This window comes from Thermobia domestica, chromosome 7, assembly GCF_964235325.1.
Source record: "Thermobia domestica chromosome 7, izTheDome1.hap1.1, whole genome shotgun sequence".
Taxonomy (NCBI): domain Eukaryota; kingdom Metazoa; phylum Arthropoda; class Insecta; order Zygentoma; family Lepismatidae; genus Thermobia; species Thermobia domestica.
Window position 1 is genome coordinate 54,975,923 of NC_137460.1, and position 24,705 is coordinate 55,000,627.

A 24,705-nucleotide genomic window follows, 5' to 3' on the forward strand; every position below is an offset into this window, starting at 1 on the left:
ATAATTTGCCCTATGTATTTATGTTACTTATGGACAGAAATAGGTTTGTTTCGCCATAGTGTTATGGAACAACGGGGTTATGCTGGAAGGGTCACATAAGCTTACCGTTTCTCGGCTTACATCTGAGAGATATTGTTCTCCATTTGGACTGGAAACCGAGACTAATTGGCGACAAATGCGATAAGTCTGCCGGCTACCTCATGAAGGACTCCTGACACGTGAAACCATTATACAGAATTATATATAAATCGGGAAACTCCCGCCTTAGCCATTGGAACAATCCTGTTATTACTTTAGATGCAAAGCAATAACGGAAAAATCGCGTTATTGCTTTGCAGCAAATTTAGTGTATAGATATCATTCAGTTAAATTAAAACTGAAAGCCCATTCCAGGCTAATGTTGGAAGCTACGTAGGCAATCGATAAATTTTGCCAATTTCTGTCAATATATCTAAGCAACCTTGGTTTCTTTATAAAACAATAGGCATTCAGGCAAGCAGAAGAATATTTGGTTTCATTTCGTATGTTTAGGCTTAACATCCATATGTAATACGTAGGTAATTAAGGAGAAGACTTTCGCTTAAAGTGCCATATGAACCGCTCCTTGGTTAACACTTGAAAGAAGGGTTGTGGTTCGACCGAGAAGTGAACATGGGACGCCTTGATTAAAAGGTGAAAAGTAAATAAAACTAATAAAGATGGTTTGATATGTGGGAACGTTACTATTAAGTTCATACGATTTAAAGCACTTCGTTTTTTTCTTTTGTTTGTTTAATTAAAAAAAGAAAAAAAAAAACAGCTGGTTTAATCCACCTTGGTTTAAACCATCCAACCCTAATGTAAAGAGTAATGTATTTTCATAAAGTGATTCGATCTTCACCTGTTGTAAAGGGCCACAAAATAAGTGTGAGAAACCGTTCAGGAAAACCCTTAGTATACGCAATAAACAAGGTAGGTCCACACTTATCACGATTTAAATGGTACAAGAAGATACTTGACTAGGGTCGCCAGATGTCCCGGTTTTTAATGAAAGAATTAACTGTCCCGAAAGAGGCTTTCGGGACGCCTGTTTGTCCCGGTTTTAGTTCTTTAGATTGAAAAAAATTCAACCTGCAAGAACTGGTATGTCTTACCTAAAAACGGAAGGTTTTCGGAAGATTTGTGTGGCCAATTAATTTTACTAAACAAACAAAGAGTTTCAAAATCACATACGAGGGTTGGAACTTAAATAGTGGCAACACTGCTGTGGAGACACTATGCAATGAAATGTACTAGTGGCGCTGATAGTGCACGTTGTTGACATACCTACCTAACCTCCGAGCAAATTGAATCGCCCGTCCCACGTCACCGGCAGGCGCAAAAGCGAGGGAAGCACAGTCACTTATGAGCGAGCGGTCTAACGTAAAGGTGTCACTGTTTTCGAAACAGGAAAGACGGAGTTGGATCAAGATTGAATGTACCAGAGGTCGTACAACACGACAGTGTCATCAAGGGCTTCAAGAGGCGTCTGGCATTGACGGTCTGCCCTGGAGGAACGTAATACGTTAGGATAACACCATCACAGTCGTACACGAGAATCACCATAACTTTCACCACACTGGGACTCTGACGCACTTTCGACTTTCGCGGCGACCCATAATGACGCCATTCGTTGGATTGGCGTTTCAGTGTTGGCTCGTAAGATCTGGCCCATGTCTCATCCAGTGTTACGATACGGCGTAAGAAAGCCTCGCCTTCGCGCTCATAGCGCTCCAAATGCGTCTGAGCAGCGTCGTAATCCATTTCTGCATTTCCGTCAACTCATGCGGAACCCATCGTGACGCTAGGACGACCTGCTCGATGCATGTCTGCCACAGTTTGCCAACCTTCGTTGAAGGCTTTTACCCACCGTGTCACTGTTCTGTACGGCAATGCTGATTCCCCACACGCCTCTTGAAGCCCTTGATGACACTGTCGTGCTGTACGACCTCTGGCACTTTCAATCTTGATCCAATTCCGTTGTTCCTGTTTCGAAAACATAGTGACACCTTTACGTTAGACCGCTCGCTCACAAGTGACTGTGCTTCCCTTGCTTGTGCGCCTGCCGGTGACGTGGGACGGGCGATTCAATTCGCTCGGAAGTTAGGTAGGTATGTCAACAACGTGCGCCATCAGCGCCACTAGTACATTTCATTGCATAGTGTCTCCACAGCAGTGTTGCCACTATTTAAGTTCCAACCTTCGTACATTCTTTCGTCCTATGGGTTGTTTAGCTTCCAGAGGAAAAAAGGATTTTAAAAATATTCAGGAGGAGTCATATATTGTGGCAATAATTTCTTGAATATCACTTTCAATAGAGAAGAACGTCTTTTTCCTAATGGCATTATTTAACTACTAGTTATTTTATACTTCAATCGGCAGCGCAGAACTGCTTCGTTGTTGGAACTTTAATCAACAATGGCGATACTGCTCTTAGTCACTGCATGGCAGGGGTGTAGCCAAGGGGGGGGGGGCATCGGGGCCAGGCCCCCCCAAATGACCAGCTTTTAAAATATCATAGTAAAATTATCTCGCTTCATTCATTTAAAAGTAATAAAGTTTATTGACAATTAATAATTTATGGTAAAATAGTATGGAGAAATATTGTTTTTCCATACCGATCGAAAAATAGTATAGTATCTCTTCCTTATACCGATCGAAAAATAGGATACTTTTTTGTGACAGCAGATTACACAATTTACTGCGATTTATATTTGACAGTTTGAAGACAAACGTTTTAACAAGGTACTACAAATACAGCCATAAAACAAAGGTACTAAACTGATTTGTAATACAGTTTATTTTTATATGCTTTAACAAGTGTTTTAAAAGACATAGAGGATGGAAAATTTTGTGAGAAACATTGCTTTTATTGAATTTGGATTTCATTCGCTCTCTCTTTTATTTCTACTCAGTGTAATAAAATAATTATGCTTTTTTAGTCACGAATAATAAATAAATATTTTTGTCAGGAAACCGTAAAGAAATTAAGTGAAATTTCAAAGAAAATCAATCTTGTGTAGGTAGGTTCTGTATACAAAATCTTAAATTTAAATATAAAGGTAACCAAGAAAAGTGTTGTTGCTTTTTCACCCACCACTTTAAACATCGATATGTCACCTAACCTGGAAGATCAAAAATAGGCCCCATCAGCATCGACCCTTCTAAAAACGTTCTGGAAGGCCATGAAATCCATCACGGTAGAACTTGGTGGGCCGTGAAACGAAGAAAGTATAAGGTGCATTTTGGACTTTTACTAGGGATTTGAACTGGCGTCCTCTAAGTTGATTGTCCAAAGAATGAAACAGGTGATAATCAGACGGTGCAATACCCGGGGAATATAGTGGTTGCAATATTGTTTCCCATCCAAGACGAAAAATGGTGTCCTGAGTCATCCTAGCCACGTGGGACTTAGCGTTGTCCCGTAAACGAGGACCCATTTGCAATTCAGAAGTGATGGCTCCAGAGTTTTGAGTTTTTTCTTGAGCACAGCTCAACCGCTGACACTACACAGTTGCATTGATACTCTTACCAGCTGGTAGCAGTTCCCGATGCATGATGCACTAAACACACAGAAGGACCTTCTTCTGGTACAGTGCTGGTTTCGGCTGTTTTGAAATCGGTTCATGGGATGCTAACCAATGATGACGGCGCCGTGGAGCTTCGTATAGGACACACTTTTTATCACATGTCAACGCCCTGTCCAGAAATGGCTCCGAAACAGTAAATAAACACAGGCGACTGCCGCGTTGCCTTCTGGCCCGGAGTCAAAATATGAGAGACCCATCGACCCAACTTGTAGTGCTTCACAAGTTGATGGATGTGCTGCCGAATGGTTTCTCCACACACTGAATCGTAATCCCAGTTCCTGTTTGTACATGTGTTGGTCTTCTGGCACGTGGTGTTTTCGGGTGTTTCGTCATCGTCCTTAAACTTGTCATCGCTGCAATGTCCGTGTCGTCACGACACCCTCACCAAAGGCCTGGCATATCTTCTGTCCCGCTACAGCGGCGTTTGACCTCCATTTGAACTCGTTCAGCATACATGCTCTTATGACGCTCTGTGGATGTCCCATGTTCCCTCTGTCTTTACGCAAGTTCACGGTGTGTCTGAATTGCCACAACCAGGTAGTATGTTGGATACACCCACACCAACAACTGACGTTCGCCTTATCTCCACTCGCATTCAACTCACGGTGTGAGGTCCAATTGAACACAGACTTCCACGAAAAGGGACAGAACTTTCTTGGTTACCTTTATAGTTATGCACAAAAGTATTGCGTTTGGTCCCGGGCAGTAGTTCTTGATTAAGCATAATAAAAACTATCTTGAATATAATTTATGGATAATAATAATAATAATAATAAGCTAAGATAGTGTTTTTAGTTTTCCAGAAGGAAACCAAAATTTTCCTTTCTTTCAGGCCTCAAAAACACTAGCAGCAACACTTTTTTTGGCTTTGTACATTGTAGCTGCCCCCCCCCCTCAAAACGACGGGCTCCCCCTACACAAACCTGCTGGCTACACCCCTGCTGCATGGTAACCGCTTCATACTGCCTATTTCATCCTGTCTGCCGTCTTCTGAGGCAGAATTTTACAATCAAGCATTTTATTCACTCCAGTGGGTATGCTATACATATCTTTGCAAGTGAAGTGAAGTTAATTGTATCTCTTTGTCGGTGTAGAGTAAAATCACCGTTCTTATTTCACTTTGCTGATGTCTTGTGTATAAAATGTTTCAAACATGTCCAAGAGCAAGTGTTCTTTACAGGAGAAAAATTCAGTGAAATGGTCATTTATAAAATGAGGAAGAAATAACCATGAAATGGAGTGTAAAATGTGTAAGTGTTACAATAATATAGCGCATAGGGGAAGAGCTGATATCAAAGACCACATAGCACGCGAAAAGCATAAATCAAACATGTATTCTGCTAGCACTTCGAAAAGACTGGGAAGTTATTTTGTCCCCAAATCTTCCGAAAAGGAAAAATTGGTACAAGTGACTGAATTTGCTTTTCGAACAGTTCACTGCTAGTATTGTTTGTAAGAATGATATGGAGTCTGATGGATATGAGTGTCTGTCACATTCAATCCGTGGTCTTACGTCAAATTTTTACATGAAAGCCCACGTCAACGATTACAAAACTGAGTTGTCTTTCTCCATATGTGGATAAATATTTCTAAAGATGCTGTGCTCGCATTCAGTGGTTTTGGACTCATCTAAAATCCTAATTATATTGATAAAATTTTCAGTAATTTCAGGTTAAAATTCCGTAACAACTTATTGTAGCACAAGAAGTTACAGTTAAGCTCATAGAAGTATTTGTCTTGTTTTATTTTGATACTGGATTTTTTACTGCCAAACTTTTGGACAGCCTGCGTCAGGCTTTAGAGAGATTTATTTGTTTATCGTTCTGAATTTAGCGTAAAATGTATTTTTTCTTCCTAAATGCTAAATTTTTGTGTCTTTTAGGATAGTTTTTTTTTTTTAATTTTTAATTTGGTGATGATGAAACAAAGAAAAAGTATTTCTTCAATCATAAATGGAATGGTTGTCGTAATTAGTGCAATATTTAGGACCTGTTAAACACAACAAATCGGAATTTGGAATAAGGGAAACCAGGCAGATCTTCTTATGTTATCTTTTCACATTCCTTGTGGGACTTCATTTATATTAACTGTGCATAGAATTAACTGGAAAACTGAGAGTAGTAATCTGGAAGAGACAGGTAATTAATTGATTGTGACCAAAGTCTGAGAATAGTGTCCCGGTTTTTCGTTTACAAAATCTGGCAACCTCATACCTGATTATCATTGTAACGTTTACTTTCTCACTTCGAAACGAAATGTGGGAAAAACGAGTGAAGTGCCATTCGACAAAGCAATTTTCAGTACATGATTTCTGTTGTGTATTTGCTGTTCGTGATCTTACATAGAAATACATACTAAGGAATTTTCATTACACATAAAATGGAAATACAAGAGAGTCTTGTCACATTTTAAACTAATCCCATCACAACGCAAAGAGTGGAAAAATGACTGATTGGACCGGGACTCGAATCCGGGACCTTCGTCATACCGTGCCGATGCGTTAACCACTACGCCACTTAGTCCGCTTCTCAGAACAGCCACCCATTCTCGAAGTCGGTGCTCTCATCTCGGACCACGTGGGTTGTACCACAGACTCCTGCTGTGATTGGACAATCTTATGTCCATATACCGAACCCTTGCTAATGAAAGAAGGAAACAATCGATTTTTTTTTTTTTAATATTACACACGAAATTCTCTATAGGTGTGAATTCTAACGCAAAGAGTGAAAAGTGACTGACGACCGAGACTCGAACCCGGGACCTCACTCTCGAGGTCGGTGCATTCATCTTGGACCCCGTGGGTTGTACCCCAGACCCCTGCTCTGATCGGACGATCATTTTCATTAGTATATAATCCCATCACTTTTAATGAACAGAATGAACTAAAAACAATTGAATACAGTATATTGATCTTTGATGTAGCAGCAAGCTTTCTTCAGATACACCGAGGACACCGAGGAACAGTTAAATAATGACTCGAAACTGTGTACAGATTTTCTTTTGGATGTTCTAAGGTACGATGATATTTATTTAGTTAGTAGATATGCGTCTCATCGTATCAATTAGCAATTATAATGTCTCATAATTTTTTTTTTTTCTTTCAGGCACAACGTTATTTTGAAATAACACCCGATAATGACGATTCAACGGAGTATGTCTCCGTTAAAAAAGAAAAGAGATATAAAGGACTTCAGAAGTTCTCGACGAAAAGTAAGAATCTGAGCAAACCAGAACAAAAGAAATGGAAAAAGTCAAAGACTTTGGACTTCGTATCAGTAAAGAAAGAAAAGTTGAAAGAAGAAGAACTGAAATTCCCAGGCAGAGTTCCTGTTCCTAAAGAAAAAATATTACGCTACAGTCGAGGAGATGGTTTGGAAGGCTCCGGAATCAAAACAAACTACAACAAGAAAAAGTTAAAAGATAGAGAGAAGAAAATAGAATATTCCGTTGAACAAGCAGCAAGAGCTGAGCTGTTACTTCCAGAAGAGTCGGGGTAAGTAACCAGTAACGTTTGATTCTTAATAGAATGGTTTTTGATATCCAGTCACGATTCATGATATCTTATTGCTACCAATTTATTTATTTATTTATTTAATCAATCAGTCAATCAATCAATCAATCAATCAGTGAAAGACGTAGTTTTTTCCCTTTGTACGTAACGAAATTTTACTTCAAGTGCAGGCTCAGGTTGTTTATTTAACGCATTTCTTCGTCCGTAAAGTGTTTCGTGCGAACGTTATTCCTGGAAGTTTTCTAACTTTTATGTTTATTGATTTGGGCCATAAGACATGAATTTAAGTTAAACATGAGATTCAAATCACGAGCTTCCACCGAGAATCGAATGCAGGTAACTTTTTTTTTTTTTTTTTTTTTTTTTTTTTTTTTTTTTTTTTTTAATGCTGAGAGCAGGGTCATATTTACGCATGGGTTAACATGGGCCATGACCCGGGGCAGGATATTTTCTCGGACTAATCTTTTTTTGTCGTGCTCAGATAATCTCAGAAATTGATTATGTATGCTCATATGAATATGACAAGAGATTTTAACATTTGTAAATGTCCAAGTAATAAGAACGTGTTTGGCTAGAAAGAGGTTTCAGTTAACATTTTAGTTATTAATTAATATTAATTTCTTTCTCTTTTTCCATTGTTGACACCGTATTCTTTGATCGTAACTTAAAAACCTTTCCATTGTTGATTAATTTCCAGAATTACATGCAGTTTTTAAAGCATATCACCCAGCCGCAAGCGCAAGTAATTTATGACTGTTTCATTATTGTCACAACTTGTATCTTCATTCATGTGATTCACAGATCTTATCAGCTTCGTGTCATGATCACCCAGATTCTCAAATTTTCTACACTGCTACTCATTAATTTCTGAGAAAAAGGGTATTTTTAATGGCCTTGGGGTGGCAAAAATGTTAGATACGTCCCTGGCTGAAGGAGAAATGAGCTAAAGTAGATGACGACAAACAGATGCTTAGTGATCTTACACTTTGTGAATTCATAATCAAGTGGAGGATACGAAAATGTCTTTGGCAATTATTTTATTCCACAAAATTGATATGACGTAGGTTTGAATATGCAACCTTACACTTTAAAACTGAGCTGTTATGTCCCTTTTTTCTTCCTACACAATATTTTATTATAGACATAATGTTTTCTTGAGGATAGTATGTCATGTTTTATGTAAATACTTTGTGATGAACAGATATAAATTTAACCGTCAAACATTTAATTTATAACTTAACTTCACTCGTTTGAAGTAAATTTTAATTCTTGTATATATGGAATTTGTTTACACTTTCACGTTTTTATTTATACGATTATATTTTTTAATTAGTTTTCGTTTATGTGTTGAATGTATGCAGGGGCGGGCTGGCCAGGGGCGCTAGGGCGCAATCGTGGCCTAGGCCCTCTCATAAAAAAAAGTTAATGAAAACAATAAAGAAAGAGAAAAGCTAAAACAGAAGGATGCTTAATAATTCGGTAGATAACTGGTTTTTATGCTGCCAACATACACCCCTCTTCTATCCTTCCCCCAGTAAGTTAACTTTTTCAATAGGGCCCTTTTGTTACTGGATTTGTGGCTAAGCCAATCTTTCACTTTGGTCTTTTATTATTGGAAACTGTGATTTAGTTTGTGCCTGGGGCCTTGGGTCCTTCTTTCAATATATTGGGCAGTTGGGTTCCTCTTTCATTACAAGGAGGAGTTGGGGTCCTGGGTCCTTTTCATTATGTTAGGCAGTTGGGATCCTGGGCCCTTCTTCATTATGTTGGGCAGTCTTTCATTATATTGGACAGTTGAAGCCCTGGGCCCTTTTTTCATTATGTTGGGCAGTTGAAACTCTATCGTCGTTAAAGACTTGCGCCTGGTTTGTACTGGGCCCATATGTAACCACAAGCTGATTGGTCCTTTATGGATGTTAACACATCTTGTACGTCCATATTTGAAACTCAAAAATGGAAATATAGCGTGTTTTTTATAAATATTTACTTTTGCCTAAATCAAATATCAAGTTCATTTAGAACAGAAAACATGCTTCGTTTTTGGAATTATTCGCTGGAGATTATGCTACAGTGTTGACATGGATTTTTTTCGTCAGCATAAATACTATAATTCTATCCAGCTCTGGAATAAAAGTTTTTTTTTTTTTTTATCACAATCATGTCCAGTAGGCGATAATGCCAATAAAATACGAAATAAAAAGTAATGGTGTAAGTAATTAGTACAGTAGACCCAAAATACAGTGATTGCTAATCAGAAGACAATGCACAAAGTTTTAGAGTAGGGTCTGCTCAGAATAGACTAGCCTTGCAGTGAGCAATGTGCCTCTTTCGTAGCGGCCAAGCTATTATTTTTGCGTCTACTGTATGAGGTTGATTCACGTTATGTCACAGAGTTCAGGAAAAGGATCGCTAATGACTTTTCTATCAAAAACGTTTATAAGTAAACTAATCCATATTATTGGACAGTTATTGCAGAAGAAAGTAGTGGAAGACGTCAAGAAAACGGCCATTTTCGGAATAATGGTTGATTCTAATCAAGATGTTTCAGTGCTCAATCAGCTGACTATAGTAATTCGCTACGTTATAAATGGTCAAGTATTTGAGAGGCTGTAAGCAGTTGTTGTAAACAGTTACATTACAGGACAAGGAACTTATAATGAAATCAAAAGGTTACTTTCTGCCAACAATGTATTGATGTCAGGTATTGTAGGCTGTTCTTTTGATGGAGCTGCTAACTTGAATGAATGCTATAAAGGAGTTAAAGCATTACTGGAGAAGGATAATCCTGAAATAATTTACACCCACTGCATGGCTCATGCTCTTAGTTTTGTTATGACAAATTCGACTGAGCAGATCCCCAAAGCTGCAATAGAAAGGAATGAATACTAATAAAAAAAAAAAAAAAAATGAAATGAAAAAGATAATGATGATGATGGGACATGACAGGCTACGAAAACTTACAAAAGTTGGTGCAACACGATGGTGGAGCAAAAACAAGGCACTGAATGCGATAATCAACCCTAGTGAGTTTGCTACAAAACAGAAAGCCAAGACAGGAACAAGAGGACGACTGTCAATCATCATCAAGATTTCTTAAACTTTTATTGTTCCTCAATGATGTTGTACAGGACAGATATATTGTTGATGCGAAATCAAAATTTCAAGCTGAGGCTTTGCTGAATAAATGGATAAAATTTAATATTGTAATGATGTGCTCTGTGTATCAGGACTTGTTTACTGAAACGGAACCTCTTTCAAAATACTTGCAATCTCACGGATTGGACTTTCTTACGGCATGGAGACTTGTGGACAATTTGCAGCAGCAGCTTCAGAAGAAAATAGATTCAAAAGAAGATGTCTGTTTAATGCTTTACGAAAATACAAAAATATTTTGTGAAAAGATAAATCAACAGCTTGCGCAATCTGATGTAAAGATAGAAATGGAAGAAGACTTTCCATCCAAAAGAATCACAAAGAAGAAAAAAATGCCAGGAGAGATTGCCGCAGATGAACTGGGAAAGAACTTAAATGTAAGTGAATATGATTTATGCAGAATAGAAAACTTCAACGAAATTCTGAATACAGGTGCTAAAGGTGTCAGTGATAGATTTCAGCAGCCAAAAGACTTCTGTCTGAACTTCAAATGCAGGATTTCAAACACTTTTCGGAAACCAAGAAGAATGGTATGCCTGAAGGAGCTTTTAGAATTCTTGCGAAGAAACTACTTATTCAGGAACTCGGCAATTTATCATCTGAACTCAAAAGAATCTTAATTTTTAAAATTATTAGTTGTTTAGTGTTTCAGCAGTGTTTTCCATTTTTAGTAAAACTGTCGTGTTCATTCCACAGCAGGGTTGGCAAAAACCATGGTTTTTATTTAAAAAAAAAAAAGTTTTTTTTTTTGTTTAAACCAGGTTTTTATGGTTAAATGATTTGCTCTATATATTCATATCATATATGGACAGAAATAAGTTTGTTTCGCCTTAATGTTATTATGCAACAACCGGGTTATGCTGGAAGGGGTCACATAAGCTTAAAGCGGAATAAAACCCGCTTCTCGAGTTACATCCGAGAGAAATTGTCCTCCATTTGAACTCGGAACCATGACTAATTGGCCACAAATGCGATACGTCTGCCGACTCACTCACGAAGGAATCCTGATAAAAAAAAAAAAAGTACGTTGTACTGATCTTTACATGCTTCTTAATATAACTGTCAAGAGTCATTTCAGAAGGACAAAAAGATAAACAGTTGCACAAGTGAAACCATTAAACAGAATTACATATGAATAATTTCAAAGTACGACGGAGTACAGAAGAATTAATTTAGTTCGAGTTAGTTAACAACGACTTTTATTGGTCCAAATTAAAGAAATACACCGACTTAATCTGCATATCAATAAGAAAAGTGAATAAAGATACGAATTATTTGAGTTCACTTTGGCTCAGACTCATTTATACATAAATAGATACCAAAGATACTTATTTCACTAAATGCCTCTCGTGGGGTCTGTATGACCCCCCCCCCCCCCCACACACACACATACGCACAAAGTACGGCATTTTCGATATATTTTATCAATAGTAAACATTGAAACGAAACAATATTTAGAATTTTTCTTCGATTGCAATTACATAACAATAATAACAACTACAAAAAAAAAAAAAAAAAAAAAATCACAAAATAAACATTTATAAACTTGTAAAAAAAAGTTGCTTTTGTAGTATAATCTTTTTGAGTAATGAATGGGGAATTTAGGTCTGAATATAATACGAATAATATACGGGAGTGAAACGTGATAACCCACAAATGTGTGTTCATCAAGATTTTACAAACACTTACACTTTTACGAACATTTTTTGTTTTTTGTTTTTTTGGTTTAAACCACCTTGGTTTAAACCAGCCAACCCTGTTCCACAGTCAAAAGTTGTTATTAGTTGTTTAGTGTTTCAATTTTCAGTAAGCTGTCCTGTTTATTCCACAGTAGAAAGTTATTGGCTATTATTTGTTTTAGTGTTTTTGCTACTATATGGCAATACAGTAATAATTATAAAATATTCTCTCGAGAGTTTGTTTCTGGAAATCCTGTGCTTTGCTGTTTGATTAAAACTTGACATCAAATTTCCAATGACCAATGATAAATCATAGCTTTGTAATAACTACCAAGTAACAGTAAATTTAAACTGCATAACGCGATGGCTCATCGCTGATGTTCATTGTACGCTATTTTAGAAATTGGTGTTATAGTCTGAGGGCCCTCCTTGGAAACCGCGATCTAGGCTCTAATATACCCAGTCCGCCCCTGACTGTGTATAATCAGTGCAAAAGAATAAAGCTCTTCCTACTTGTATTGTATTGTTTGTCTTGTTAATATCTTATTGAGTTGATACATTACACTATTTGACATCTATCTTTAAAATAGTAGCAATTTTGTAACTATCGTAACTGAAATACTGAGGAAATTTTATCAGCAAGAAAACACTTTTGAATTTGACTATATAGCCATGTTTAGAAAATCTTGAATGTACATCTTTCTTTCAGGAGCTTTGCATATTTAACCCTAGGTAGGATGTCAGCAAACAAACATTTATTTTCTTCATTTTTTCTTTTTCTTTCGGTTTCTCTCTCCTTTCTTTCTTTCTTTCTTTTATTTTCAATCTTACATACCGAAACATGCAGTCTATAGGTGAGAGTAGAGAACTTTCGTGAATATGGTGTTGTTTGTTTATTAATGTTGGCTGTACATTGCATAGATGGCCATTTTCCATTGGGCTCGCTCGCGCTCACTTCTCTCAACTGAGCTCGCACTCACTCGGGCTCGCGCTCATCTCTCTGGACTGGGCTCGCGCTCACTCGCGCTCGCGCTCACTTCTCCTAACTGGGCTCGCACTCACTCGGGCTCGCGCTCATCTTTCTGGACTGGGCTCGCGCTCACTCGCGCTCGCGCTCACTTCTCCTAACTGGGCTCGCACTCACTCGGGCTCGCGCTCATCTCTCTGGACTGGGCTCGCACTCACTCGGGCTCGCGCTCACTTCTCCTAACTGGGCTCGCGATCACTTCTCCCAACTGGGCTCGCGCTCATTCGCACTCGCGCTCATTTCTCTTAATTGGGCTCGCGCTCACTCGCGCTCGCGATCACTTCCCTCAACTGGGCTCGCGCTCACTCGGGCTCGCACTTACTTCTCTCGATTGGGTTCGCGCTCACTGGGGCTCGCGCTCACTAATCTCAAGTGGGCTCGCGCTCACTCGGGCTCGCGCTCAATTATTGAGCCCGAGCCCGGTTGAGCGTGAGTGCCGAGCTCACGAGCGTCGGGCTCGCGAGTTTGGACACCTATGATACAGACACGGACAATGACACGGAGAACCAGTCGTATTAACAAATGCTGAAACAAATCTTCAATTATGCGCTTATTCACCTAAAAATCACCTTCACTAACATGTCTGCTCACTAGGAGCGAATCCCCAGCGTGTACGTTAACATATACTTACGAGAGAATACCTATAACGACGAATGATGTACTCAGATTTTGAGTACAGTTTCAAAAGTTCATTTCCGTAAGCTGTAAAGGCAGTAATTGCTATGCTATCACAAATTAATTGCAACTTTTGAGTTGCATACACACAAACTACTAGGGAATGAAGAGCATGTACTAACAAAGAGTACACTGGAAAATGAAATAACATGTTATAACAAAAATTAAAATAAGATGATAATCGATACAAATGTCCGAACTTCGCCAAGTATGGTGGAAGAAGCTATTTGTTTACTTCTTCTTGACCAACCGCTAAGAACATTTATAAATCCATATGTGGCTTTGTTATACGCAATTAGTACATTCAAATTCACGAACGATGACGAACTGAAGGGTACGAAGGTACAGTTGCAAGTAACAACCATAGTCATAATAATATAGTTCAACTAAACAACGTTGAAAATAGTGGACAATCAGGTTTAAGTAGAAATGACCAAAACTGAATAGTTTGCATCGATCATTCCGAAGAAATTTGGAGTTATACTGAGCATAGTTTGGGGGGGGGGGGGGAAGCGAGCATCCCCGGTGGATATACTTCAGCTGACTTCTTTGGGGGGGAAGAAAATGTGATTAAGGGGGAAATTCCCCCTCATCTCTCAAGGTAATTTGCACCCTACATATATATATATATATATATATATATATATATATAGATATAGATAGATAGATAGATAAATAATTGGCTTGGGGCAATATAGTGCTAAGCCGCATTTGTAAAAACAAAATCTACCCGTTGCTGTTGACAAATTTGCAAAAATTGAGATTCATCATCATCATCATCATCATAGGTATTCTGCCTTTATTGGCAGGTCACTTGCCGCAGCTGAGAAGCTTCCATGCTCCACGATCCTCCGCTAACCTTTTCGTCTTCGCGTATGCGTGCTACAGTGAAATTTAGAGCTGTGTCGGTGGTAGTTCACTACCAGAAGGGCCACCCCTACCGAATTGGTCTAAATGGAGTAGCCAGACGAAGAGTGTTCTGGGAGAAGGCAGCAGTTCTCCAGTAGCCAAGTTGGCGGAAATCATAGTGATTGGTACGGCAACTTGGACATTAGTCCCAGGCGTGGTCAGAGTGACTTCAACGGCTGGGATACTGCGGGGTGGAAGGCAACGGGAAACCACCACTCTATTTTCCCTAGTTTGCTAGCAGCGAAAAGAAAAAATTGAGATTAGATGGCAGTAAATATCGTAAATGGTGTTCTTGCCTTCATTAATATGTATTGTAGTGCAGCGATAAATTTCGTTGCACAATACGTATAAATGTGGCTTAAAGTTATATTACTCCAAGCCCTTCATATATATATATATATATTTGGTCTAGGAATTAATTCGTGCGATTGGTACGCACACATCGAAGCTGTAGTACAAACACAAAATGCATAAATACCTTAAGAAAAATATTGTCCATCGCTAGCCACCACTTTCGCCCATCTGTCAGGCAATGTACGGATTCCGTGGCGAAAGAAGTCCTCATCCTTGGAAGCGATCCAGTCAGAGACCCATGTTTCGATAGCTTCTGAAGAAGTAAACCGCTGTCCAATCAAATCGTTATTCATGCAATCGAACAAGTAGTAGTCCGAAGGAGCAACGTCTGGTGAATACGGCGGATGGGGTAAAACTTCCCATCCGACATTTTCTAAATAGGTTTTGACCGGTTTTGCGACATGTGGGCGAGCGTTATCATGTTGAACAATAAGTTTATCATGTCTGTTCTCCCATTCTGGTCGTGTTCTGGCCAGAGCTTGCTTCAAACGCATTAATTGTCGTCGATAACGTTCTCCATTCATAGTTTCACCCGGTTGCAGCAGCTCATAGTACACCACACCTTTCATATCCCACCATATGCACAGCATAACCTTTGCACAGTGAATATCTCGTTTTGGTTGTGATGGACCTGGTTCACCTGGTTTCACCCAGGCCTTTTTTCGTTTAGGGTTCTTGTAATGGATCCACTTCTCATCACCCGTAATAATTCGATGCAGAAACCCCTTTCTGCTCTGTCGTTGAAGCAGCAATTCGCAAATGGTTTTTCGTGTTTCAATGTCTCTGTCTTTCAATTCATGTGGAACCCAATGTGACATCTTTTGAATCATTCCCATGGCTTTCAAGCGTTTGGAGACTTGTTTGATCAACGCCTAATGCTGCTGCAAGTTGTTCCTGCGTTAGACACGAATCCTGCTCGAGCAATGCTGTCAATTCTTCGTCTTGAAATTTTTTTGGCTGTCCAGCTCGCTCTTGGTCTGCCAAGCCGAAATCACCACTTCTAAACCGTGCAAACCACTTCTGACACGTTCGCTCAGCTAGAGCATGGTCACCATACACTTCCACCAAAATACGATGACTTTCAGTCGCACTTTTCTGCATGTTAAAGTAATGCAGCAGGACACCCCGCAAAAACACTTTATCAGGCACAAATTGCGCCATGTTCACTTAACTACAAACTGGTGTTGTTGACGCTTTAATCCACTGCCCTATACTACGAACGATACGCGATGACAGGGGTTTGCAACACATGTGTGGATACACGGAACTGTGGGACGCTCCGTTCGTTGCGCCATCTCTTGTCCACCCGCACGAATTAATTCCTAGACCAAATATATATATATATATATGCAAGTTAGTTGGAAACCTGGGGCCCGTAAAATAGTGTTTCTAATTGAGTCCCACGTCTTGTAAGTCCATTAGGTTATCTTTTCTCTCTCACTTGAAGAAAGAAAACTAATTTTTTAACGGTGACTTCCCTCCAGAGCAGCCTCTACTTTTAATTATGTGTTTGCTGTTTGAAGGCATATTGTCCTGTTACAATACAGTAAATATGAACATTTCTTAATTTAAGTCAAATTTAAGAGTATTAAAACTGAATTTTTGAAATTGTGCCTTGATTATAGCCTGTAATTTGTTAAAACAACACCTATCAAAGAAAATTACAAGTTAATGAAAGGTCAAGCAAGATGTTTGTGAATATGAAACTTACATCATAATATCACTTTGAGTCAAGAAGTTATATATGATAAGCATAATGATAATGATAATCATAATGTGGTTCTAGTTTTCGATTCATCTTTACATTTCTTTAAGTATATAAATGCCAGTTTTTAAATCGCATAACATAACGGAAAAAAGAGTAGCTACATTATATAAAATGAGGTAATTTTACGAACTGCATTAAAACAGGAAATACAAATATGTTAAAATATTGAGGTAGTTTGGAATCTCTTGCCTGTCAGATGTCAATTAACAGATTAATAATTTCCTTCTATAACAAGCAAGACTTTATTTTACATGAATTAAAGACCAAAATATAAATTCAGATTATGCTCTTTCGCAGGAGACCAATCCGACAAGCTTGGAGCCTTATATAAATGACAGCGAGTTGGTACAAATGAAAAATACAACTTACGGTATAAATGTTAATTTTCATAAGTCCTCAACTCATGTCATAGTTTCATTACACAACTGTAGTTGAAAAAAAAAAAAAAAAAAAAAAGAAGTGACACACACTACGGTGATGTTCAGGAACAGTTCCTCATCAGTGGGGGACTGTATTGAAACTATGACATGAGTTGAAAAAAAAAGTTAGCTCAACATATTGCAAAAAGGAATATATCAAAAAAGTTTAGTGAAATAACTAGCATTGTTTTCTAGTAATTATATGTAAAAAAATGTATGTGTACTTAAATTAGGTTACAAAAGAATTTTTGAATAAACAGTCACACTTATCGTGGACTAATGAGGTTCTCCGGCAGTCACGTAGCGTAAAAAGTAATTAAGTGAACAAACAAGGCTGTTATGGAGAACCTCAGGGTCTGACTGAGGAAATTTATACAATATAAAAAGGTAAGGGAGAGGACCAAGGATCATCTCAGCAACCAACCAGCATCTCGTCGAGTAATCGACCAGCATCTACACAACATGGGTCGAAAATTAACATTTATACCGTAAGTTGTATTTTTCATTAGTACCAAAACGCTGTCATTTATATAAGGCTCCAAGCTTGTCGAATTGGTCTCCTGCGAAAGAGCATAAATTGAATTTGTATTTGGTCTTTAATTCATGTAAAATAAAGTCTTGCTTGTTGTAGAAAAAAATTATTAATCTGTTAATTGACATCTGACAGGCAAGAGATCCCTAACTACCTTACTATTTAAACAATTATGTCAATTGACGAAGCTATCGTAAAATTGAGGATGTTTTGCGTTTTTTTTTTTTTTTTTTTTTTTTTTTTTTTTAAAGCAATTAGTATATGATACCTCATTTGTCCGGAAGACGAGAATACATACCACTTAATCACATTAAATCAATATGAATATAAATGCCTGGTAACCCTTAGCTGTTTCGTTAGGTATGTGCTAAACTTCACTGTAATATGATCTGATAAATCCGTATGAAAATATTGTGACAAACAACACCAAAATCGAGTAGTGGCAAACTGAATGCTATCGTTTCAGAGTAGATTTCGAATAAATAAATAAATAAATAAATAAAAAATAAAATAAAAAGACTTTAAAAGAAGGAAGTGTGGATGTATGTATGTATGTATGTATGTATGTATGTATGTATATACAGGGTATCCAATATACAATGCAACGCGGAGTTTGGGATAATAGAACTTTTGAACCTGAAGTGATACACGAATAATGGTTATACCAAAATGAAGCCTTGTTCATGTATATACTTTTAAACTAGGAAGCATAGATTGAAGTACACTAGGAACCACACAGTGTTGCTACATGTAACCGAAGGTGTAAATCAATTTTTTTGCAAAATATGTTAATTGAATCATAACTTATACGTATGGATGTTCTGTCGTTAATTTTCAGTTTGTTTAGTTGGGGTAGCTTGGAAGGTATGGAGCAGAAAAAAGATTTTTTCATTTCCACCGATAACTAATCGGATGAGGCCCCTGTAAGGGGTTACTAGGGAAATCGTATTTTTCATAAAATAACACACTGAATTGGCAACTGCTGATGTTTCAATGCATCAAAAGGTGTGTTAAGGATCTGTCTACGTTATTCAATTCCTGAAAGCAATGAAAAACAAACTTTGAAATTATCATGATAAAACGTTTACTTACATGCACCCGGTAACACTGCTACTATCAGAAATGAGTTACCAGCTCTACAGCGGATGCTGGGAGTGTCCTCTGTTTTGATTCAAACACTGGTTCACACGTTTCACCAGGTTGGCAACAACTTTACGAAGATTAGAAGTGTTAATGTTCTCAATGGCACCGCGAATGTTCGTTTCCAGGTCTTGAATAGTTCGAGATTTGTTCTTGTATGCCTCTTGCTTTAAATAGCCCCATAGAAATGAATAGCAGTGTTGCCGGATGCATATAAGTAAAAACAAATTTCATTATAATTTCAAAGTTTGTTTTTCATTGTTTTCAGGAATTGCATAATGTAATTAGATCCTTAACACACCTTTTGATGCACTGAAACATCAGTAAAGTTGCCAATTCAGAGTGTTAATTTATGAAAACTACGATTTCCCTAGTTACCCCTTACAGAGGCCTCATCCGATTAGTTATCGGTGGAAATGAAAAATTCTTTTTTCTGCTCCATACTTTCCAAGCTACTCCAACTAAACAAACTGAAAATTAACGAAGAACATCCAAACATATGAGTTATGTGTCAATTTACATGTTTTGCAAAAAAAAAAAAAAAAAAAAAAAAAAAAAAAAAAAAAAAAAAAAAAAAGGTAACATCTGGCAACACTGTGTGGTTTCTAGTGTACTTCAATCGTTGCTTCCTAGTTTAAAAATATATGCATGAACAAAGCTTCACTTTGGTATAACCATTATTCGTGTATTACTTCAGGTTCAAAAGTTCTATCCCAAACTCCGGGTTGCATTGTATATTGGACACCGTGTATATTTCTCTTTCTGGTCTATTTAAGTGTCCTTTGCTTTCAAATTTTCTAAAATATAAATATAATATTGCTTCAGTTTTTTAAAAATAAATATTAAAATTACATAGTGCAGTAATTAAATTTCGCGTAAAATACATTTAAAGATCTCAAGAAGAATTCAGTAAAATTAACTTGCTAAAACTGTCGTTTTTTTTTTTTTTAAGAATAAATAAAATGTTTCGTAATATAAATTAATAAGCTAAGAAAAAATTATGTTACATGTATTTAACACTATTAAGAGCTACTCTTGTTTGTTGAGATTTAAAGAACCTACAATTAAAATAATACATATTTCGCTCGACTTTTCTATGAACGTAAGCTTCACATTAGTTGCTATATATAAATTTCTTACCTTGTAGGGTCAAGAAGTTTCCTTACTCTATGATCTATTAGAAAAAGAAAATGGCCATGGAATTTGCAAAACAAAAGCAAATGCCAGCCTCAAACACCACTGATAATAAGTATGAAAAAATGGGATTTTTGGGGGGCGCGGTGGCTCAGTGGTAGAGCGTTCACCTCTGGTGCTTGGGGTCCCGGGTTCGATCCCAGCCTCCGCCAAGTGAACTTTGTGGTGGACAAACACCGTGCTCGTGGGTTTTCTCGGGGTTCTCCCGTTTCCTCCCACTTTCTTCATTCCACCATTTCACTCATCTCTCTTCATCACCGTCTCCTTTAGCCTAACCGGCATAACCGTGGGACGTAAAACTTAAAGATTTCATTTCATTTCAAATGGGATTTTCATTCCCAAAGATGTTTCGACAATGAGATCACAGGTCAGATGTCAAACATTCGTCGAGTGGATAAATATAATACACTTCAGATAGTACAGAATGCACTTTTCCTTCATTTTCGTTTCCATAGCGGTTAAAATCTTGCAGGTCGTTATAATCTGGACTTGGAATACATTTCTTATATTTTATTCCTGAAGCAAACACCTGTTTAATGTCGGTCTGCAACATAAGCTCAGCTATACACTACCGTATGTTTACGCGCGTAAACTAACGATGTGAGTTTATGCGCGTCATGCAGTTCATGCATTGTGCATGAATTTACACATATAAGCTGAGGAAAGCAGTTGCAGAATGGATCGATCGAAAGCAAAGTTTTAAGGGCGGGTACTACCAATGTTATATTGTTGAGAAAAAGAATAAAGAAAAGACGCTAAAGAAATAGGTATGTTTGGACAAGGAATAGGATTTTAATATTAGACAAGGAAGGATAATCCAACTTTCACTGATTATATCAAATTTTTATTTAGATTGTGATGGCTCAGGAGTAGAAGGTTCATCTCTGGTGCGTGAGGTATCTGGTTCGATCGCAGCTCGTATCAAATGGGCAGGAGTGTAGCCAGCAGGTTTGTGTAGGGGGGTCCGTCGTTTTTGAGGGGGGGGGGCAGCTACAATGTACAAAGCCAAAAAAATGTGTTGCTGCTAGTGTTTTTGAGGCCTGAAAGAAAGGAAAATTTTGGTTTCCTTCTGGAAAACTAAAAACACTATTTTAGCTTATTATTATTATTATTATTATTATTATTATTATTATTATTATTATTATTATTATTATTATTATTATTATCCATAAATTATATTCAAGATAGTTTTTATTATGCTAAATCAAGAACTACTGTCCGGGACCAAACGCTATACTTTTGTGCATAACTATAAAGGTAACCAAGAAAGTTCTATCCCTTTTCGTGGATGTCTGTGTTCAATTGGACCTCACACCGTGAGTTGAATGCGAGTGGAGATAAGGCGAAGGTCAATTGTTGGTGTGTATATCCAACCATACTACCTGGTTGTGGCAATTCAGATACACCGTAAAGACAGAGGGAACGGCTTGGGTACAAAACCTCGCGGACCAAAACCTCGCGGCCCAAAATCTCGCCGGGCCGAAACCTCGCCTGGCCAAGACCTCGCCGCCCAAAACCTCGCGGGACAAAATCTCGCCGGGCCAAAACCCCGCCTGGCCAAAACCTCGCGGCCAGAAACTCGCGGCGACAACCTCGCCTGGCCAAAACCTCGCCTCCCAAAACCTCGCGGCCCAAAATCTCGCCGGGTCGAAACCTCGCCTGGCCAAAACCTCGCGGGGCCAAAACCTCGCCTGGCCAAAACCTCGCCACCCAAAACCTTGCCTTGCCATAACCTCGCGTCCCAAAATATCGCCATACCCAAAATCTCGCCTAACCAAAACCTGGTTGTAATGATCGCGCGACACAGAATCTCGCCTGGTCTAAATTAAGCGAGACGTAGTGTTGCCTGGGGAGAAATGTTGTCAGGATAAAACCTCTTCACGACGGTTTCTTCAATGTAGAATGTTCTATCGCCAGATTTACAAAACTTATTAGGTTTTGAAACTTGACATTTTGTATAAATCTTCTTGCTCCACAAGGGCACTAGCTCCAGATAAGACAATATTTTGCGAAATGCATGCCCTAAGGAGGAATGGAATGGAATGCCTTGAATGAATTTTGCCGTTCTCCAGATCTAAAAAAAACTACTAAGTATAGAACCTTTACGTTTTGGTACAAATCTTCTCCTTGTACCATAAGAAGGTATGTTGCAAAATACTCCTCGTAAGGGAGTGTTGAAGTTTGGATAATTCTTGAACGTTGGCTTGATCTCAGGACCCACGAGGTTTCGGCGGCGAGGTTTTGTCCACGCGATGTTTTGGGTGGCCCCGTGTCATTTTCCTGTTTCACTTTTTATTATGTTTATTTGTCTCCAACCGTTTTCTGTTGGACTTCGCTTATCAAAATATTTCTAAAACTGGTTTACTGGTCCCAAAATCTAAAATTCAGAGTGGGGGTGGGGCGACTGCCCTCCTGCCCCACTGGCACCTCTGTCTAGCGGCTGCAATATGAAGCTATTCCACGCCCTTTCATATGGTTTTAGTTACATTTACTTCGGACTCTTGACTGCGAAGACATTAGGTTTTTAAATAAAATTAATTTGCTGAGCAAAATTGAACTTTATTGAAAATGAACTTGAATTCATTGTCCTCTGAACGTCCTAAATATTACTTTACTTCAATAAATTATTGACTTAAAAAACAACCAATTACATAGGCTTGCAGAAAATATTCTAAAGTTAGCACAACATGAAGTATCCTTCAAACATTACTTTTGAAGCAATGGTTTTAAATGCAGGTACTATCAATGTTGTGTTGTTGAGAAAAAGAATAAAGAAATAGACATATTTGGACAAAGAAGTGGCTAATATTTAACAAGGCAAGAAAGAATAATCCATCTTTCACTGATTATATCAAAACTTTATTTAGATCGCGGTGAGTCAGTAGTAGAGGAATCATCTCTTGCGAGTGGAGTCTCTGGTTCGATCCCAGCTTGTGCAAAATGGGTTTTGTGGTTGACAAACACCGCGTGCGTGAGTTTTCTCGGATTGTCCCGTTTCCTCCTATTATTTTTACATTCCTCCTCTTTAGTGATGAGCGCAAGAGTCTTTGTCTTGCAGTTTTTACAAGAGTCTTCACCAAGACCAAAACCAGGAATCCCGATGCAAGACCAAGACCAAGACCAAGATCAAGTGTGCCAGTGCAAGACCAAGACCAAGACCACCTGGGTCTTGGTCTTAGTCTTGCATTTGCTCATTACTACTCCTCTTCGTTCATGTCATCGTCGCCCTCTTCTGTACCCTACACAGTAGCCTATAAGCGTGGAACGTAAAATTCGAAGATTTAATTTTCTTTTATTTAGAACATACAATGTAACAAGACTAATTAACATATGTAATTTTTATACTTGCGAAAGTCTTCTATTCTGTACTTTCCTCCTGGAGATGTATTTTGGCGAATAATCTTCGCAAGAAATACTCAAAGTTTACATAGAAAAAATAAAACTGGGAGTAGGCGGCTTCAGCCTTTAATCAGGGGTTACTTTCCACCGGTCCAAAATATAGCTTAGAGAGGAAATTATTACTACTGGCACCTCCTACTTTCTAATTTTAGGTAAATATCCTATAAAGGTAGATGCTGGAATTAATTTCTTGTCGGAAAATAAATTGCGAACAATGGCGGATCCGCTTCATTCGCTTCACTCAGTAAGGCTTAGCTTTTTCTTTCTTTCTTTTCTTTTTTCTTTCTTGTTTTTTTTTTTTTTTTTTTTTTTTTTTTTTTTTTTTTTTTTTTAATCGCTGGGCGTTTTGGGGGGCTTGAAGCTTACACACATAGGACTTACTAACATTATTTTTTTAAAAAAAGAAATCCTGAAATTTGGCTAGGTTTCAGCCTGAAATCCCCAAACCCCGTAAACCTTCCAATGATTACGGTTGGATGATATTCTTGGGCACAAAGAGCTACCAAGGGAAATCAGTTCACGGGGATTTTTTTTTTTTTCGTTCCTGAGTTGACATTTTTGTTGGATATATGCTAAAAAATCAGAATGTGGTTCCTGTGCCGGTCCAGAAAATACACAATTTTCTTTACAAATATCGATAAATCATACTAAGTACTGATACCAGTACCATGATTCTAATATCAATATTTGTAGATTTCATGCAGTTTTGTGTAGGAAGTGAAATGTATAAATACTGAAGGGAAAACATTGCACAGAAACATTATGTTCCTATGTTCAACATATTTTTTGTATGTGGTGCAAAATATCCTGACCTATGATGTTACTTTGCACCAAAGTTTATATTATAGTAATCACGGTCATCGTGAATGTTTACAAATGCACTTGCACGAATGTTTTCCTTATATATCTAGCTATTATATGTTTAAAATATAATGTTCTAAATCATTACGTTTATAAGTTACATGCGATTTTCTTTAAAATTCATTACATCTGCTGCAAAGTAACCCCGTCTTACGGTACTGGATGATCTTTGTCTTAAACAATATCACCTACTCACGAAGCTGTATACATTTCTTGGAAAAGCAATCAGAACGAACATAATGTTTCTGTGCATTCACTTTACGGTACCCAAGAAATGCAGGTACTATCAATGTTGTGTTGTTGAGAAAAAGAATAAAGAAATAGACATATTTGGACAAAGAAGTGGCTAATATTTAACAAGGCAAGAAAGAATAATCCATAGAGTGGAGTCTCTGGACGGTACCCAAGAAATGCAGGTACTATCAATGTTGTGTTGTTGAGAAAAAGAATAAAGAAATAGACATATTTGGACAAAG

At 37.9% G+C, this 24,705-nt stretch overlaps 1 protein-coding gene across 1 annotated transcript in view; it reads left to right on the forward strand.

Annotated features, from left to right (window-relative positions):
* The window catches only part of LOC145690113 (WD repeat-containing protein 46), a 70,729-nt gene that overhangs the window by 4,918 nt on the left and 41,106 nt on the right, over positions 1-24,705 (forward strand). Inside the window, exon 2 of the mRNA XM_081764694.1 lies at positions 6,713-7,101. Within this exon, the coding sequence (XP_081620820.1) occupies positions 6,713-7,101 (389 nt within the window). The remainder of the gene's footprint in view (positions 1-6,712; positions 7,102-24,705) is intronic.